Source organism: Hemicordylus capensis, chromosome 2, assembly GCF_027244095.1.
Source record: "Hemicordylus capensis ecotype Gifberg chromosome 2, rHemCap1.1.pri, whole genome shotgun sequence".
Classification (NCBI taxonomy): domain Eukaryota; kingdom Metazoa; phylum Chordata; class Lepidosauria; order Squamata; family Cordylidae; genus Hemicordylus; species Hemicordylus capensis.
The window spans coordinates 365,233,293-365,252,173 of NC_069658.1; the positions used below are offsets into that span (position 1 = coordinate 365,233,293).

The 18,881-nt window shown below is 39.7% G+C and overlaps 1 protein-coding gene across 5 annotated transcripts in view; it reads right to left on the reverse strand.

The window, feature by feature from the left end:
• Positions 1 to 5,300: 5,300 nt before the first annotated feature.
• The window catches only part of CSNK1A1 (casein kinase 1 alpha 1), a 58,410-nt gene continuing 44,829 nt past the window's right edge, over positions 5,301 to 18,881 (reverse strand). For 3 of the 5 annotated variants that reach the window (XM_053289878.1, XM_053289873.1, XM_053289880.1), the window contains one exon: positions 5,301 to 6,778. In XM_053289878.1, coding sequence (XP_053145853.1) covers positions 6,771 to 6,778 — 8 coding nt within the window. In that variant the 3' untranslated portion in view covers positions 5,301 to 6,770. Of the gene's footprint in view, positions 6,779 to 11,282; positions 11,332 to 18,881 lie in introns of all 5 variants that reach the window. The other 2 variants (XM_053289879.1, XM_053289874.1) reach the window with 1 other exon arrangement.

An 18,881-nucleotide genomic window follows, 5' to 3' on the forward strand; every position in this document is an offset into this window, starting at 1 on the left:
ATCATTTATGAACTGTGGCTGCACACTTAAGACCATAGTACTGCCATCTTGTCTAACCAAGTATACTATTGTAGGGACAGGGTGAATCTTTAAGAATAAATATAATCCACCTTGTTAAAAAATTAGGATTTCAGATGCCGGAGACAGGTCAATAAAGCAAGTTTCTAGTCAGCTACAAACCATTAAATAGCAAGGTGATTCTTAGCATGCTCAGTTTACCCTTTAGGTTACAAGCTTCCTTTCTCAGCACTTACAACAAAAGGCATGGACTTTGCTTTAGACCCAGAATCTCAGAATGCCAATGACGTGCATTTCGGTAGCACAGCATTGAGACAAGATAATAGTTTTGAAGCTAAATGAACAAGCATGTCAGTTTCAGCACTGAAGAAGCTTTCAACAATTTTTTCAGTTCTATCAGGAACCCATCTCTTTCATTGCTTTTTTAGTTCTTAATTTGTGAAGGAACCAGATTGGCAAATAAAACAAACCCTACCTGCATTTGGTTACATTGAAGTTCTAAAAAGAAAAGAGCTCAGCCTAGGGTTTTTACAAACGGCGATATATTGATAAGCCGTTTGAAATCTTTAGTTCTGTTTCACAACTAAATATCCCCATTTTAGTGAGCAAGGAAGAACTTTGGCAATTTCCCAGAGTAGGTAGTGGAGACCTTCAGGAGCTCTCAGTTTCTCCTGATGTCTGTGTTTTAAGAAACACAATCTTTAATGGCATAAGAACAAAACACATTAAGGCCTACAGGTTTTACATAAATTCAATTCTGGATACTTGAACTAAAACACTAGTGACAGTTATACACTGCAGCAATGCTTTTCAGTCTTTAAGAAGCATGGTTTTTCCATTTCAAATTTTGCAGGAGACACCAATTTAATTCCTTTAATGCAAGTTTCACATTCCTTAATTTGTAAGTGACTCTGAACATGCCCACACAGGACAAGAGTCCACCAGATTACTTTCTTGGGGAAGGGGGGAGATTAAGAATTCCCATATCAGCCAAAAGATAAAGCTAGATTTGAACCAATGTAAATCCTTCAAACACGTTTTTCAAGTAGATATTTTGCAAATAAGCTATCTGATGTACAGGTTTGCTACACTTACCTATCTTACTGAAGTTTCTCTCAAATAATTGTGTTACCAGAACTTCTGCTTCTAAGGTAACATATAGCACGCCTGAGCATTAATGAACTGCAGCTTCAGCTTAATCAGATGGGGTTTCAAAGTTTTCTTTCCATTTACAGGAATTACAACCTATAATGCAGCCATTAGCACTTGCTCGTCATTGCAGTTCAGGGAGAAGCAGAGCTCCAGAAATACAAGGCATTAGCATTTAGAGAAAGGTTATTAAAAGATTATTGTGTAAAACAGGTATCTGATGCAAAAGAGTAACTATGACCACATTTCCAGCAGATTACAGGAATTAGCAGATTACAGATTACTGGGTCTAACTTTAATAGTCCCACTACTGCCCTTTTACTGGTGTATCAGCCCGTCTCACAACAATTAAGAATCCAAATTGACTTACTATACCATGCTGTGTCCCATACAGGACACCAAGATGCAATAGTGAATTAAGCAACGATTTCACTCTATACAGTAGGAAAACTAAGGGATTGACTAACCAGGCTAGTTCAAAAGTAAAAAAAGTACCATCCAAAATTCCATGGGGCATGCCAAAAGGGAAGAGAACTGACAAAAGGCAAATTAATTACACACACAAAATAAACAATTGAACTAATTTGCCTTTCCTTTTACTATAATCTTAATTTATAATTACCATGCTCACAAGTTAGCCCACTTTAGCCTTAAATGTCCACACTTCCTCCACCTTCAATTGAGGTGGATGACATAATCACAAACTATGCTGTTGAAGTGTCCCTATGTATCCCTACACCTGTAGCAAATTTGGTTCAAACTAATTATGCTGTTCACAAGTTAGCCATTATGCCTCAAACATTTTTGCCATCTTTATTTGGGGTGGATGACAGAGGCAGAGCCACCATTGGGCAAACGGGTTCAAAGAACTCGGGCCGCCGTCCCTCAGGGGCTGCACCTCGCGGCCCCAACATTCCTCCCCCCGCATCTGACAGATACAGGGTGTACTGGTTTAGGCCCTGTTTGGGAGTTGGATGGCCAATGCTGGGAGTTGGACAGTCAATGCTGCATTCTCAGCACAGCCAGAAGCAGCTCTCCCCTGCCTTTAAGGCATGGAAGAGCCGCTGTGAACGCAGTGCCAGCCTCAATCTAGCTCCTGAATGGTTCCACACGGTCCCATTCAGGAATTGGACGGCCAATGCTGCATTCGCAGCATGGCCAGAAGCAGCTCTCCCCTGCCTTTAAGCGCCGGCCTGGCTCTAACTCTCAAACGGGGCCACGGGGCCCTGTTTGGGAGCCAGACCACGCCCCTCCCACGTCCTACGTCAGATGCAGGGGGCGGGGTGAGCGGGGCCACCACAGCAGCCGGGCATGGGCCGTTCGCGGTCTGGCTCCACCACTGGTGGACATCACCACAAGCTATGTTACAAGCCCTACAACTGTAACAAATTTGGTTCATATTGGTCCAAGCATTGTGAAGTTGATAGGACATGAACAAACACACAGCCAGGTGATCTCATAAGCTTATTTTCCTTAAGGAAAGTAGGCTAAAAAATAATGAAAACAGACAAGGCCTTAAAGGTGCATATTCTGTTACTAGATTTGAGCAACAAGGACAATTAATTCTCTTTCCAAACTTTCCCCCTGCTCCCAGATACCTGGAAGCTTTCTGCTGCAGAAAGCCCCCCGCTACCACAAACAAGAGTAGCCAGAGAAATTTTAAGTGTTTACTCAAAACCGTGGAGAGTAAACTTTAAAACTTAAGGTGAAAACCCAGAGTATAGTTACCTTAAACAATACTGTATGTGTACAAAATCAGTTTTAATAAAACCCAGGGTAACCAACACTAAAACAAGCAAGCTTAAGGACTCTGTGGTATGTCATTAATGGATTTTCAGCATATTAGCTATTAGAGGGTCTATTTGCTTATATGCCCATGTGTATTAGAAACAAACCATGACCTTCATTCAAAATCCTGCTTTCATGATTAACACAATGCAGTTCTGCAGACATCTCTTTTCATTACAGATGGCGTACTGATAACTGATGTGAATGCTTATGGAAATCCCAATCACAGATTTTATCAAACAGTAGTCAAGATTTTGAAAATTTAATTCATTATTCTGCATCTTCTGCCTTTGCTACAGACGGCCACCCACTTGATAGCAGATAACCAACAGTAGGTCTCTGGACAGAGACCCATTTTGTTACCAAACTTCATGGTTCAGTATACTTGGAGGTGGAAAATGTTATAGTAGGGCTACAATGTTTAGCCATTTCAGTCAGATTGACTACAAACTTTTTGCCCCACTAAAGAAATTGTTACAATTAATTGGCCACTTAAATTGTAGATGACAGGTACTATTTTAGAAAAGCATGCCGCTTCTCACACAGAACGGAATGTCTAAGGCAGTATCTCTATGGTAGCAGGCACAATCTAGGAGGCAGTACTGGTGCCTTAGCTGACACAATTGTAGAAAAGGCATCTTAAAAACAATGTTTCTTCAAAACTGTTTATTCATATACAAATGTTGCTGCTCTGATCAGTTAAAATTAAATAGATTAAGAATGCTTTAATTGAATGGAAGCCTTAGTGAATAGTTCAACTTGAAAGTCAGTTGTCCTGTTCATTTACACACTGTTTCAAGATCAAGAATGCTCCAATGAGATGCATAAGCAGAAACCATTCTGAGACCACTGTCCATTTACCTATTTGTGCTAATCTATCAGCAAGCTTCAAATGTGCTCAATATGCTACGGGCAGATCTTCATGATCTTTGCTACTGAAAACAAGTTGTTCTAGTAAGAACTAATCTGCCTACTTTACTTTCACTATCTCTACAACTGGACTAAATTTGGCTCAAATTGAGGTCAACAAGTTAGATCTCTTGCACCTCAAATGTTCACACATCCGCCGTCTTAGAGCAGGGTGGATGACATTACAAACTACACCATTGAGGAATCCTCGTGTGTCACTCACTACAACTGTACCTCATTTAGTTCAAATTGGTTAGACAGTCCGCAGGTTAGTGCACTTGTGCCTCAAAAGTTTACATGTCTGCCATCTTGGATCAGAGTGGACCATTCCACCACAAACTACACCATTGAGGTGTCCCTATGTGTCCCTACAGCTGTAGCAAATTTGGTTCAAATTGGTTATGTAGTTCACAAGTTAGCCCACTTGCACCTCAAAAGTTTAGGCGTTCACCATCTTGGATTGGGGTGGATGACATCATCACAAACTATGCCATTGAGGTGTCCCTGTGTCACTCACTACAACTCTATCTAATTTGGTTCAAGTTGGTTAGACAGTCTACAAGTTAGCCCACTTGCGCCTCAAACATTCACATGTCCATCTTGGATTGGGGTAGATGGCATCACAAACTTTGCCACTGAGGTTTCCCCATGTGCCCCTACAGCTTTAGCAAATTTGGATCAAATCGGTTAGGCAGTTCACAAGTTTGGCCACTTGTCTAACTAAGTTTACACATTTACCATCTTGAATTGGAGTAGATGACATCACAAACTATGCCGTTGAGGTGTCCCTACAACTGTACCTGATTTGGCTATTGGTCCAGGTATTGTGAAGTTGATGGGGGTGGGGACACACATGGAATGCTGAGTGATCTCATGCCTACTGGAAAGTAGGCTAAAAATGGAAAGATCAGCCTTTACACATAGAAAGACTTGCGAGAGTGAAAGAGCTTCTTTTCCTGCCCCAAGTCATATTACTCTTCTCATTGTAATAACCACTGCTTAGTCATGCTATGCAGCCAAATTCAAAATAAGCTACCTATTCTCTCTGAAGTATAATCCATCTTGACCATATATCTGTTCTTCAAAAAATGATAGAAGTTTTGTTCAGTTTGCGTTACCAAAGTGATGATTTCATAGAAGATAGAAAAACTGAACACTTGTTGGGAACTATCTAAGACCTCGGTCATTTACAAAAATAAAATACATTCATCTGACTAATTTGAATATACAACTCCTCAAATGGTTAATAGTAGCATCCATGTCTTGAGAGTGTCCTTCAGGTATCAGCATCTTCATATCCAATAGATTTGATTTGTGAAATAACAGTTTGAGAGCACTTCAACATCCCATGGAAAAAAAGGCACTGCAACCAAAACCTGTGTTTTATGCGTAAGAGAGGTCTAAAAGTCATAAAAACCATGTACACAATAGGCATCTGGGAGCATTTTCAGACAACTTTTAAAATTTATTCTGACATGCTATAAAGGAATAAGTTACACTGTTAGACGAACCACCAGCAGTAAGAATATCTTTCAGCTGGATTAGAGTGAGAAGGATAGCCTAAGGCAGTAACCAGTGTGAGCACCACACACTGAGGCTGCTTGAGAATAAGAGAAAATCTGGTCATATCCACTTCACAGGAACTTGAAAGAAAAGTCTGTGTTTTAACACCCCCCACACATTTCCATTTTAAATCGCAAAGCTAATTTTGCAAATCAGTCCAGCCAATGTGAGACAATGGCAAGGCTTGTGAGCTGCTGTGCTGGGTCTGAAAAGATGCCTTTATTTTTATTCAGTCTCTTGTTAGAGGGCTGAGTATTGATGCAACAGATTATAAAAATGCAAGAGTGCCCTTCCCCGTCAAGAAAAAAATACAAAATTTATTTTAAAACAAAAGTGAGGAAGAGTTACAACACTAAATCTAAAATGATTAAGAAATAGGACTTTTGCTTTAACAAATGGCCTTGTAGTTGCTTATTTTAAAAAAGGGTGGTGTCTAATTTAGATTGCAAATTATCAAGGCAAATTAAAAAAAATCTCATTTCCTTACAGAAACAGTTTAATTTTTAATGAACTTGTAAACAAAAAAGCTCCTGTTTCAAAATAAAAACAAAATCCAAGATCATATAGATGTTTACAGTGATTACATTTATCTAAGCAACTTACATACCATTTCAGTTGTAAGATGTTAACTAAATTTGTGACAAATATGCTGTTTCTCCTTTTATACCAAGAACATTATAGAGTTAATGCAGAGTCCTAAGGATAATCTAGTAGTCGCTAAGTTTCTCTTAAGTCTTCACTTTAGAGGCTGTTATTTCTAGCACAGGTAAGCAGGCAGAGTCTTTCATACGCTTTAAAACTGGAATCTTTGGTTACTACCATTTCAACTGGCTCATGTCACCGAGGCCAGAAAATTTAAGAATGTTTAAAGTGTACAACTTTCAAAACCAGGGAGAAATATCCAGAAAGAGTGCACAATTGTGAGCATTTACAATTATCACAACTGTTGCTGAAGACTTGCTCATGCCATTCTTCCAAAACAATGAGATCTCATAAGCAGTGTAGTTCAAAGTAAAAAGGTTACAAAATTGGCATATGCACAATTCTCTCCATCACTTGTGTCAACCATTCAGTTAACTTTTCCACTTGAAAAAATGCAATAGAAAACTGGACACCATGTTTCACTATCTCAGGAATATTCACAATTACAGCTGCTACAACTCAAGGTGCAGCATCAATGGTGCTGCTCAGAGCCAGTTTATACTGAAATTAAGTTCTTTACATCAAGTAGATGGTTGCCCACAACCACTGGCAAGTGTGTTCATGAACTAAAAGTCATAGGATTTGGGGAGTGATACATCCTGCTCCATTCTGCTCTGCTTCATCTGTTTTCTTCTTAATGCTCAAAAACCTGGAAAGCAAATAAAACAATTTGATATTTGGAAATGAAATAGTCATTTGACTGAGAAACTTTAAACAAATAGCTATGGATTTCTTTAGGGGAAATGCTACTCCATTAAAAATAGAATTGTTTCCAAGCTTGGCAGTGCTTGATCATCATTTAACAGTAGCCTTAGACAAGGTAAAAGTGTTCTTTTTGTGCACCAAGAGAAAGAAAAGCATGCAAGAACCCAATTTTTCCTAAGGCAAAACTACTGGGCATCAGCCTCAGTAGTATACCATGAATGCTAGTGATCTAGCTACAATTTAAAATGTTATTAGTGATGCATAATATTCATGCCAATCAAATGAACTTTAACCGATTAACTAACTTGCAGCATATTTACTCAACTATGTCATTTTAGATAATTTGCATATTGCCAACTTCAAATATCAAAGTGTGATAATGTTGCTCACTCATTGTTACATTATTAGAAGGTGGCCTTTCTCCTCTCTCATTTCCTGTTACAGTAACATATCAGAAAATGTCACCCACATTAAACAGCATACTCTTAAGTAAGTTCTGCAAATCAAAGTTGGCCCCCACCAATTAATCAACTAAAGCTTTAGTTGATTAATCTGATTAAAGCTTGCAGCCCTAATTCATGCATGTGCAAGATAATATACAATAAAATCCAGACAGTGGCAATCACCTGCATGGCTTAAAGTGTCTGCTGGCTCCATAAATAAAAGGTTAGCAAGGTAGAATTATTTTCTACACATGTACATTTATCAATATACAGACTTTGCTGTGTGCCACCACTGTCCATAAAACCCAAAATGAAAGTTCGGAAACTGACCCAAGCACAAGCCCACGACCCACCCCAAAAGCATTGAGATTTCCTTAACCAGCAATATATTTTAATATATCTGATAATACTATAATGAAAAACTATGGTGTGCCTACAGCAGAACGAAAGTTTAACAATACTTTGCTTGTGTTCAATCGTATACACCATTATCCAGCAATTTCCAGCAGCATCCATTCTGCCAGGAGGAACTTACAATTTGATCATAGCAACTTAACTGTGTCAGGGAGAGAGATGCTTTTCTAAAGGAAAGGGAAGGTCTGCTGCACCAATAAACAATCTCCTAATCTATTAAGAAATGCTGAAGCCTAGTCCTATAACAGGACCTATAACAAGTGTTACTGCAATGGCTCCTCTTCCAATACACCTTGTTTGGTGCCTAAAAGGCCCTAGCCGTATCACTATGATTATTACTACAAGAAAAGCACTGCAGGTGCAGATTACTGATGGACATCCAGAAGCATAATCTTTGGTTGGAAAGTCCTTGAAATCAAGTTATAACACTGCTGTTTTAAGACCAAAAAATATGACAAAGTTTTGTTCTTCTGCAGCTTTTAAGATAGGATGTTTTGCAACTTAATCATGGTCTAAATTCAATATGAAGATGTTCTAAATCACTTTTACTCAAGATGCAAATTATCTAAATCAAGTTAAATGCCTTGTGGAATTGCCATAAAGAATCTATCCAATTCAAATACATCCAGGAAGTCATAAGACTTAACTAGACCAGAACTTCAGACATCTCTATTGACATCTGAGTAAGAAATATAAAGCAGAGTAAAAACTGTCCATCACTCTTTATCTACAAGCCACCACCATCCCAAGCCATAGCTTGTGCTGCTGAGACGTGTCAGTCAAAATATTCATCTACCGTATTTACCTGAATCGAAGACTGAATTTAAGATGCTCCCCTTAAAAGGCAGAGGTTAAATACAGGTTATACCTGCATTTCCTCAAAAGGAACAGGACTTAGAATTTAATATGACCTCCTGATTTCCAATATAAAAAAACTTGGGGAAAAACCTAGTCTTGGTATTCAGGTAAATATAGTATGTTCTAGCTGTCAAGGGGGAAGGCTGAGAAGTAGGAATGTGACACAGTGCAGCTTCTATGAGGAATATAAAAGGCCAGTTTGAGGAAGTCTTGTCCAAAGACTAAGAACAAAAATGGTTGAGAGTTATTGGTACAGAGTGGACACAGGCTTGGGTGCTGAAGTCTGGGAAAAAGAATGTAGGTGATCGGGGAACTAAGGGATAGGAGGCCAAAATAGCAGGGAGAATGAGGAGCAAAACCAGCAGTAGGCTGAGATAGGATACTAAAGGAATGACAGATGGAGCAAGCAGGTGGCTGAAAGAAAGATGGGACACTGGAGGAAAACTCCACACTCATTGAGGCACAGCAAGGACTTCTGAATTTCACATTAACTGGAAACACCAGATCACTTTCTATAAAGAGTCTCTAGTAACCCAGGCCTTGAAACTTTTTGCTGAGTCATTCCTATTTAGAATGAGTTACTTTGTTGATTTAAACTATTCCCAAATTAGGTCTTCTCAATATCCAATAATCACTGCAATTTCCCTCCTTTAGTCCTCAGTTGCCAACACACACTTTAGCACTTAGAGTGTTTTTTGACCCAGAATTTGTCCTTTTGGTTACACTTTGATCACCACCTCTTGCTACAAAACTCCATCAGCAAAGCAAAAGAACAACCCACCAAAGCATATGCTTTGATGGCCCACAATTTTTATATCACAGCATCTTGTTCTGTAGGCAGAGAAGCAGCTGTCAAATTGTCAATGTAGTTTCACCACTTTATGTATCCAGGCAAGTCCATTATCTGGACAAGTACAGAATCTTCTAGAAGAGCACCACTGACTGGAAATTGCTGGTAAGATTTGTTCTCTTTCAGCTAGAGAGAGCACACTTCCAATGTTTCTTGAATAAAAACTGCACTTTGAACTTAAGAGCACAAAATGGATAGATTTAACACAAATAATACTGGTGGATTCAATGGGAATTTTCAGACATTAATCTATTTTTACTGTGCCAATTTCTGCATCCTGTAGCTACAGTTTACTCCCATAACAATGTCCTCAATGTAGTACACAGCTTTAAAAGTTAGTAAAAATTGATCTTTTTGAAGAGCTACTGGCTCAATAGTTTGTGGGTCAAGGATTCGACATGTTAATTTTAGAATGCTCAACTGCAGTTTCTCAATTCCAATTGTAATCTAACATTTACATCAGACACATTTTACTAATAGATCTCTTGCGAAGATGTACTAGTATCCATTTCAATAAAATGTCTGAATAGAAGCCCATTTTTCACTCTCCGCACCCAGAGAAGTTAGGCCAGCAGCATTGAAGACATTACTCAGATTCTTTGAAAGTTAGCTTATATTAAAATCCCTTTTCATCATAAGATGTCTTCAGCTATTCCTCATTGATTATGAGAAAATTTTGCATAAAGTTGTCTCATTGCCTAAGCTCAAGAGGGGCAATCTTCTAGTGCTTTTTAAAATGTCTGATATCAAAAGGATGTGGCTGCCTTTTCATGTTAGGTTGGCGTTAAAGATCCCCATGCATCAGTAAAAGATACTTCCACTTGGCAGAGAAGTCTGTTCTCCCTTCTGGCTGCAGCAAGTGCCACTTAATAGTTCCCATATGTTCTTTGAAGGGCTGCAACCCCATGGAAAACCAGCAACATCCATGCATGGTGCAAGTGCCTTCTAACAGTGGATGTGATTTATGAATCCAATCTACCACATTTGCATATCTTCCCTCAAGTAGGGTGAGTTATGCAGGAAATATGCTGGAAGCATGCAAAGACAGCACACTGGAATTTCCTCTACCTTCAGAGAGTAGTTTTTGTAACCTAATTTTTTAAGATTATCTGGGCAAACTGTTAAAGGGGTGTGTGTGTGTGTTTGTGCGCGCAATACCAGTATCAGAAGGGAAACTAAACCTAGTTCAAGTGTTCAAACATTCTGTCACTTATCTTTTCCATTCCTGTATTATTCATATAAATTACTATAATCAGAAAGCTATAGGAATCCCAAGCAAGCCCTTGTTAACTACTCTAAATTACATCAGTGGATCATTTTAGAAGTTAATTAGCTGACTTTGGCTCTCAATATTAACTACTAAAATGCACGAGCTTTAGAATACAGACATTTCTACTTTGCAACGAATGTGTTATTATTACTGACAAAAAGATTAGAAACTGAAAACTGAATCTCTACTAGTAACACCCAAGACTGGAGTATGTAAATGAAACTAACTTATTTTGGGGTTTTTTATGACCAACAAATGTGGTCTGTGTGTGCTTTTAAGTATGCAGCTAGTTCATAGGCCTTCCCATTAAAAACTAGCAATAGTACAAGAAAACAGGTTTCTTAGGAACACTAGCAGAACATTTCCCCAAGGCTGGTTGGTTTCAATTTACACTTTAATCTTCTGGGTGTACCCACCCATTACGAAAAATAGGTTTGACAGAATCTGCTGGAGGAAACACCAATATATTTTACACAGCTATGAAGTTAATTTAAAGAACTGAATTTAATTGTTCAGAAATGTATTAGACAGCTAGCATTACTTGTCAAGCTGTATGAAAAAATCTACTTAAGTGCACAAACACATTTCAAAATTGTTTTATTAATGAAATTACCTTAAATGTGTTGATTATACGTAAGACAAAACTTGAACTCTGCGCTAATCTGAAACCAAAAATAATAATTAAGGCAAAAGCTATTCTGCACAAGAGCAACTGTATGTACTAACATTTGGAGAAAAGTGTTCCACAGTCAAAGCTTTGAAAGAATTATTCTCTCTCTGTTTGCTGAGGTCAATTAGCAGTAATTCCATGGATATTAGAGATGCAAGACTGAAGCCAGTGCCACCTGTAGTGCCAACACTGTTCTGTAAAAACCCATGCTAGCAGCATTACAGAGGCATAAGACTATGAGGTCTAAACATATTTGCATTTATTACACACACCCTATGGTTTGCCATCTTTACTCAATGTGGAAGAAGTCCAGCAGAGGCACAAGCCCAGAGGTGCTGGGAAAAAAAAAACTTATTTAAAAACATAAGCTTTAATGAGCTCAGTTGACCAATTTCCAATTTTAAATTTAAAGTTCAAATTAAAAGTATGGCAACCATAACCAGCCACCACTGGGTTTATATTTTAGTGTTGTTTTAAAGGAGCCAGTTCCCCAACAAAAGCTTATTGAAAACAAAAATAATGCAATTGATTGAAAGATACAGAAGGAACTATCAACCAGTTTCTCATTACCATCTTTGAACTAATTATGGTCATTGGGATTGCCCTCAAATGCTATGCAATTTACAGTATATATAGCATCAGATGCTCATACTGCAAACAGTGAGATTTACTAAGTTAAAATATAGTAATGACTAGGAGTGTGCATGGTTTGGTTCGGGCACTATATTAAAGACCTCCGGACCGCTTTGGAAGTCCGGCGGTCCGGAAGGGCGGGAGCATGTAGCTTTAAGGGGGTGGTGGTAGTACTTCCCCCCCCGCTGCTCTTCCCCCTCCAGTGCTGGTGTGTTTTAAAATCTTCTTGGGGCGGCAGAGTTCCTCCCTGCCGCCCCTGCCCCCGTCGTTGTTCTTCAAAGCCTCCAATGGAGTACAGCTAGCGGTGCGCATGCGCCCTGCGTGGCGTGCGCTCGTCTCCGCCGCTGGCACGCATGCGCTGCATGACTTCATGCGGCGCGCACACGCCAGCAGCGGAGACGAGCGCACGCGCCACTAGCTGTACTCCATTGGAGGCTTTGAAGAACAACGACGGGGGCAGGGGTGGCAGGGAGGAACTCTGCTGCCCCAAGAAGATTTTAAAACGCACCAGTGCTGGAGGGGGAAGAGCGGCGGGGGGGGGGGGGAGTACTACCCCCCTTAAGGCTACATGCCCCCCAGTGCCGGACCACGCCTCCGTGGTTCCGTGCACATCCCTAGTAATGACTGATGGATCTAAAGTACCAAGCAGAGTTTGGTAATATTTTTAAATGGACAAAATCTTTCATGTTTAATATTTCCATATCCCCCTCACCAAAGAGTTTTCTACTTTTCTTCTTGATGCCTCAGGCTTTCAGCAATACAGACCATATAACATATCTACCCCTCAGAATGCTGTCACTAACTTTCCTAGACTACTGATATGGGAAGCAATGGAGAATCTACCGTGCAGTGACAAACGGCAAGCAGTACCACATTTAAGCCCAAGTTAAGGCTGTTTCTCAATGCCATGAATCTTATTATCACGGACTTACAGCAGTATGAGAACTGCCTCACCACTGAAAAGTATTGGTTGGGGTGAAATGAGAATGTATGACAGCACTACGGCAATCATTTGAAAAGGTTAACACTATATCCAGGATCCTAAAGTACCCATACACAAGGAGGCCTTTTGTTTGGCAAGTTAGACATGTTATGTCTCCATGACCATTTGTCAAACTAACTGCACTGCGATTGCTAGAGAGTGTGCTGAGCTAATTTAAGTAGTACAATACTCAGAAGACAAACTATATCGACTTTCAGAACTTTTTATTATCCACTTACAAACTTTTTATTACTACTCATTGATATAGCCCCCATCTGTGTTCTGGTATTTCAGAGAGAGGAGTTTCCCAATTGCTACCACAATCAATAGTCACTATTTTTAATAAAGCAGGATAAAAGTATTGCTAACAAGAAAAGCATTTCTCATCATCATCGAAGTGCCAGGTGGTAAGGGGTTGGGTTAACGCAAGTTTCACACTTGGACTGCAAGAAATCTACTTCTAGCAATGCCTTGTAAACATATTCCAAATCAAAGTATGATTTGTTGACCTCCTTGCTAAAATATATAACTTATCCCTGCAATTAGGTTCTGTACCAGAGGACTGGAGAGTAGAAAATGTAACACTGATTTTCAAGAAGGGATCAAGGGGTGATCCAGGAAATTACAGGCCGGTTAGCTTAAAATCCGTTCCAGGCAAATTGATGGAAAGCATCCTCAAGAATAAAATTGTAAAGCACATAGAAGAACAGGCCCTGCTGGGAGTGAACCAGCATGGCTTCCGCAAAGGTAAATCTTGCCTTAGCAACATTTTGAAGTTCTTTGAGAGAGTCAACAAGTGTGTGGATCAAGGTGATCCAGCTGACATAGTATACCTGGACTTCCAAAAAGCTTTTGACAAAGTTCCTCATCAAAGACTCCTGAGGAAACTTAGCGGTCATGGGATAAGGGGACAAGTACATGTGTGGATTGCTAACTAATTGAAAGACAGGAAACAGAGTGTAGGTATAAATGGAGAGTTTACGTAATGGAGGGAAGTAAGAAGTGGGGTCCCCCAGGGATCTGTACTGGGACCAGTGCTTTTTAATTTATTCATAAATGATCTAAAAGCAGGGGTAAGCAGCGAGGTGGCCTAATTTGTAGATGATACCAAACTCTTTCGGGTAGTGAAAATCCATAACAGATTGTGAAGAGCTCCAAAAGGATCTCTCCAAACTGGGTGAGTAGGCGACAAAGTGGAAATGCGGTTCAATGTTGGCAAGTGTAAAGTGATGCACACTGGGACGAAAAACCCCAGCTTCAAGTATATGCTGATGGGATCTGAGCTGTCGGTGACTGAGCAGGAGAGGGATCTTGGGGTCATGGTGGACAGCTCGTTGAAAGTGTCAACTTAATGTGCGGCAGCTGTAAAAAAGGCCAATTCCATGCTACGGATCATTAGGAAGGGGATTGAAAATACAACTGCTAATATTATAATGCTCTTATACAAAACTATGGTGAGGCCACACCTGGAGTACTGTGTACAATTCTGGTCACCACACCTAAAAAAGGACATTGTAGAACTGGAAAAGGTGCAGAAGAGGGCAACCAAGATGATCAAGGGCCTAGAGCACCTTTCTTATGCGACTAGGCTACAACACCTGGGGCTATTTAGTTTAGAAAAAAGATGAGTGCGGAGAGACATGATAGAGGTCTATAAAATCATGCATGGTGTGGAGAAAGAGGATAGAGAGAAATTCTTCTCCCTCTCCCATAACACTAGAACCAGGGGTCATCCCATGAAATTGATTGCTGGGAAATCTAATACCAACAAATGGAAGTACTTTTTCACACAATGCATAATCAGCTTGTGGAATTCTCTGCCACGAGATGTGGTGACAGCCAACAACCTGGATGGCTTTAAGAGGGGTTTGGATAACTTCATGGAGGAGAGCTCTATCAACGGCTACTAGTTGGAGGGCTGTAGGCCACCTCCAGCCTCGGGGGCGGGGTGCCTCTGGGTACCAGTTGCGGGGGAGTAACAGCAGGAGAAAGGGCATGCCCTCAACTCCTGCCTGTGGCTTCCAGTGGCATCTGTTGGGCCACTGTGCGGAACGGGATGCTGGACTAGATGGGCCTTGGGCCTGATCCAGCAGGGCTGTTCTTATGTTCTAAATACAGTGGCTGACTGAGTCTTTGCAGGGATGTCTCTCCATCCCTGAGTCTCTCCAGGAGCCCTGGAATCTCTCTCCCATTCCTTTGGGGTGCAAGCTGTTGCCACCATAGAGCTAACACTCTGTGGTGCTTCAGCTCCAGAAAAATGGAAACACGTTGCTGAGGATTGGCAACACATTTCCATTCTTGCAGAGTGCAAGCAGCACTAAGACGTGCTAGCTCTACGGCGCAACAGTACACATGCTGGAGTACTGGCAAAGTTGCACGAGGATTTGAGACATGTCCTCATAGACCCCTCCTCACACATTAGTCACAATGCCAGCCATTCACAACTTTACTGATGCCAAATGCATTTCTGCTATCTGAATAAGAATGTCCATTTTCAACCAAATTCCTTCAGGCTTGAATTATAACAAATGATTGTGTCTGAACTGCAAACCTGATTACCATGGCTGTGATTAGTTCAGTAAAGTACACTACTACATTCTGTGTAAACAAGTCCTTAACGTATTTCAGAATCATAGCCAAAAATATATTCACTCAGGAGCAACTTAAACGTTTAAGAGTTTACTCAAGTATGTTACTCTTGAACATTTTTGTATTTTTCTAAGAATTAAAATTGTTTCAAGTTGGTAAACTGATTGAATGTAAATCAGCAATTTAAACAAAGAATACAGGGCAGGATCCAGATTAGCTATGACTAAGCACTAATAAAACATGAGACACTACTAGCTTCTCATTAATTTCAGTGGGACTGAATAATGACTTACTCTGGACAATAGCTGCCAAAGTTTTCTACCTGTATTTCCTAAAAATTCAAGTAGTTGATATGCTCATTAAAATTTATCACACTGTACCCTCCACTTTATACTATTTTTAAGGCCCCAAATACATTGCTTAATAGGTTATGAGGAAACAGTTATTTGGGCAGTTCAGATGTGAACACTGAGCCAGGATTGTGCCCTGTAGGGTAGATTTAATTTAAAATAAAATCCATTGAAATAATGATGATTTAAAATCACAATTCAAATCACTAGTTAGAAAGACTTGATTTAATCATTTTTCTACTGTAAGTACATTCCTTGTTTGGTAAGTCATTAACACATATTCTTCACTACTGTAGAGTAGATTTTTAGAAGGCAGATTCACAGTTTTCACACTACATACTATAAAGCAATGATTTTGAATATTTCAGAATACCTCTATTGCATATCAACACACAGAACAATAGTTTGGTCAATTTATTTAGTACCAAAGCTAATTGAAGCAAATAGTCTAGACAAGAAAATTGAAGAGTGGTATATAAATATTGGTAGTAGTACAGGTGAACCCCATTATCTGCAGGGGTCCTGTTCTCCACTACAACCACAGATAACATAACTGTGGATGAGTCATTGCATCAATGTGACTGGCGGGGGGATGGCTAAGCAGCTGTACAGTGCTCTGAGGGTTGCCAGATGTCCAGTAATGCCACCCAAAAGGCCCAATTCCACAACCTTTTGGTGAAAAACCACAATCAAATTTTTGTGTGTGGATGAGCCACAAAATGACTCCCGTCTTCAAAATGGTGACCAGAAATGACCTTGGAGATCAATGGTCCCTCTAATTTTTGTCATCTCTATGCAGAATGAGTTTTGTTCTGGGGGGCAGTATCAAGGCAGTGTGTGCACAAGTGCATTCAGAGTGGGACCTTCCTGATTCAACCTGAGCAGGATCTAAAATGAACTGAGTGGACATCCAAAAACTTATGAGCATGTGCACACGCCTTAGTGTTGGAGATCACTTCTGACCTGCTCTGAAACCTCAAATATGCAGAATTTAACCCTTTTTGTTCCACATACGCCGAGGCTGGATGTCAGTTACCCAACCACAGATATGCAAAACTGTATGTCAGATTTGCAGATGGCAAGGTTACCCTGTATAGTGTGAAAGCATATATGATTTGGAATTTTTGTGATGAAAGCAAACCACGTAGGTATTATCTTCAGAATACCTCTAAAAACACAAACATACATGTTGGCAGTCAGAGAATCTGCTCTGTTTGGTTTTTTTAAAATAATCCCTCATTAACGAAGTCATTTTTTAAAGGGTATTTTATAATGTAAAAGTAATATTCATATCTATTAAACCAACAGACAAGGTAATTAACCACAGTTAGGCAGTAATTTAACTCCTTTTATAACAAAAATATAATTCAACCTTATCAGAGGTTTTTTTTTGGGGGGGGGGGTGTTGCGTGTTGCTGGAACCAGCTGATCATGACATTTCCCTAGTTAAGGGTTTGAGTTGGTTTGATGTGTACAAGTTTGTTTTAGTATAGTTTTTAATTTGTTTTTTGTGTGTTTCAGATCCTCAGAGCTACTTAAATATTGTTGAGACTGTTGTTCATTGATTACCAATGGAAAGCATTTCCCAACCTCAAGTTCGTGGAGCCAAAGTAGCAAGATATGACAATGACTACTTGCTGTGAATTATCAGTCAGAGACACACAAATGAGGCACTGGTGGAGAAGGCTTTTGCTATATCCTTTGAAAAGTTACTGAGCTTTATCTTGGAGTGTGCTCAGTATAGAGACAAAAGTTTTCCTGAGATTAGTAGGCACCTCAGTGATGTCATATGGCAAGATCTTCAAGCAAAAGGATGTTCATGGCATAGAAAATGTTCTCAAGAGACTGTTCATACCAAAATGTTCAAACATGTCAAACGATGATATGGGGAGAAAAAAAGACAAAATCTAATACTGAGGAAGACCCAATACCGTCAAGCTGTACCTTCACTTGATCTTGATCATCAAAAGGGAATTGTGTTTCTTTTCTAAGAATGGACCAGGTTACAAAAACCCTTTGCATTTAGTTGCTACAGAAAATGCTGCCCAGTCATTTAAGATGAAGTTGAAAGAAGTGGGGATGAAGAACTGCTTGTCAAGCTTTGTACATCCACTGATCCTCAAGATGCACATGCTATTGACATTAGATACTACAAACAGTGCTAGACAACACATGTAACAAATATCAATCGCTTAGCATTCAACCCACAAAAACCAAGCAAGATGAATGAGGTGGCAGCCAAAACTAAATTCCTTAGTCTGCTTGAGAATACATTATTGGATGGAAATGTCACCATGGCTCATCTTCAAGAGGAATACACAGGAATCCTTATGGATGTTGCTTTTCATTTGCTCTGTTAGAACAGGTAATTGGGAATTGCATTTAGTGTCACTTGAAGCATTCACCAAATACTTCTTTGCACATGACAAGATCAATTATGCACAGATGATCCCTCTTTATTTGGCTGAAATGGGATCACTCATAACACTGACAAGGAAATTTATCAAGATTTATTGAATGGAAACTGGGTCATAAATAAGAATTCAAAAGCCCCCTTTTGTGCTATTGGTGCAGGATCATGCACTGGAGAACAAAGTTTTTATCTCACCAGAATGAGCAAGGCTTGCTGGAGAAGCACAACAGATAGGTTTGCTACACAAACCAACCATCATGCATTATTGAGATCACTCAACTTCAACCAAAATCAAAACACTGAAGCACTAACTGCCACTCTTCACAGCTTAAAAAACCCATTTACTGAGGACAGTGATGATCTCTTCAATCTGGCTACAAAGGCAGTCATGCCTGAGAAAGTCAAAGATGATACCTGTAAGCAAAGTGAAATTGGTAAGAAGCTACATGAAAGTTTTGTACCTGAAAGTACCTCATTTGGTTCAAATTGCTTACAGTCCACAGGTTAGTGTACTTGTGTCTCAAAAGTTTACTGTCTGCCATCTTGGATCAGAGTGGACACTCCACCACAAACTA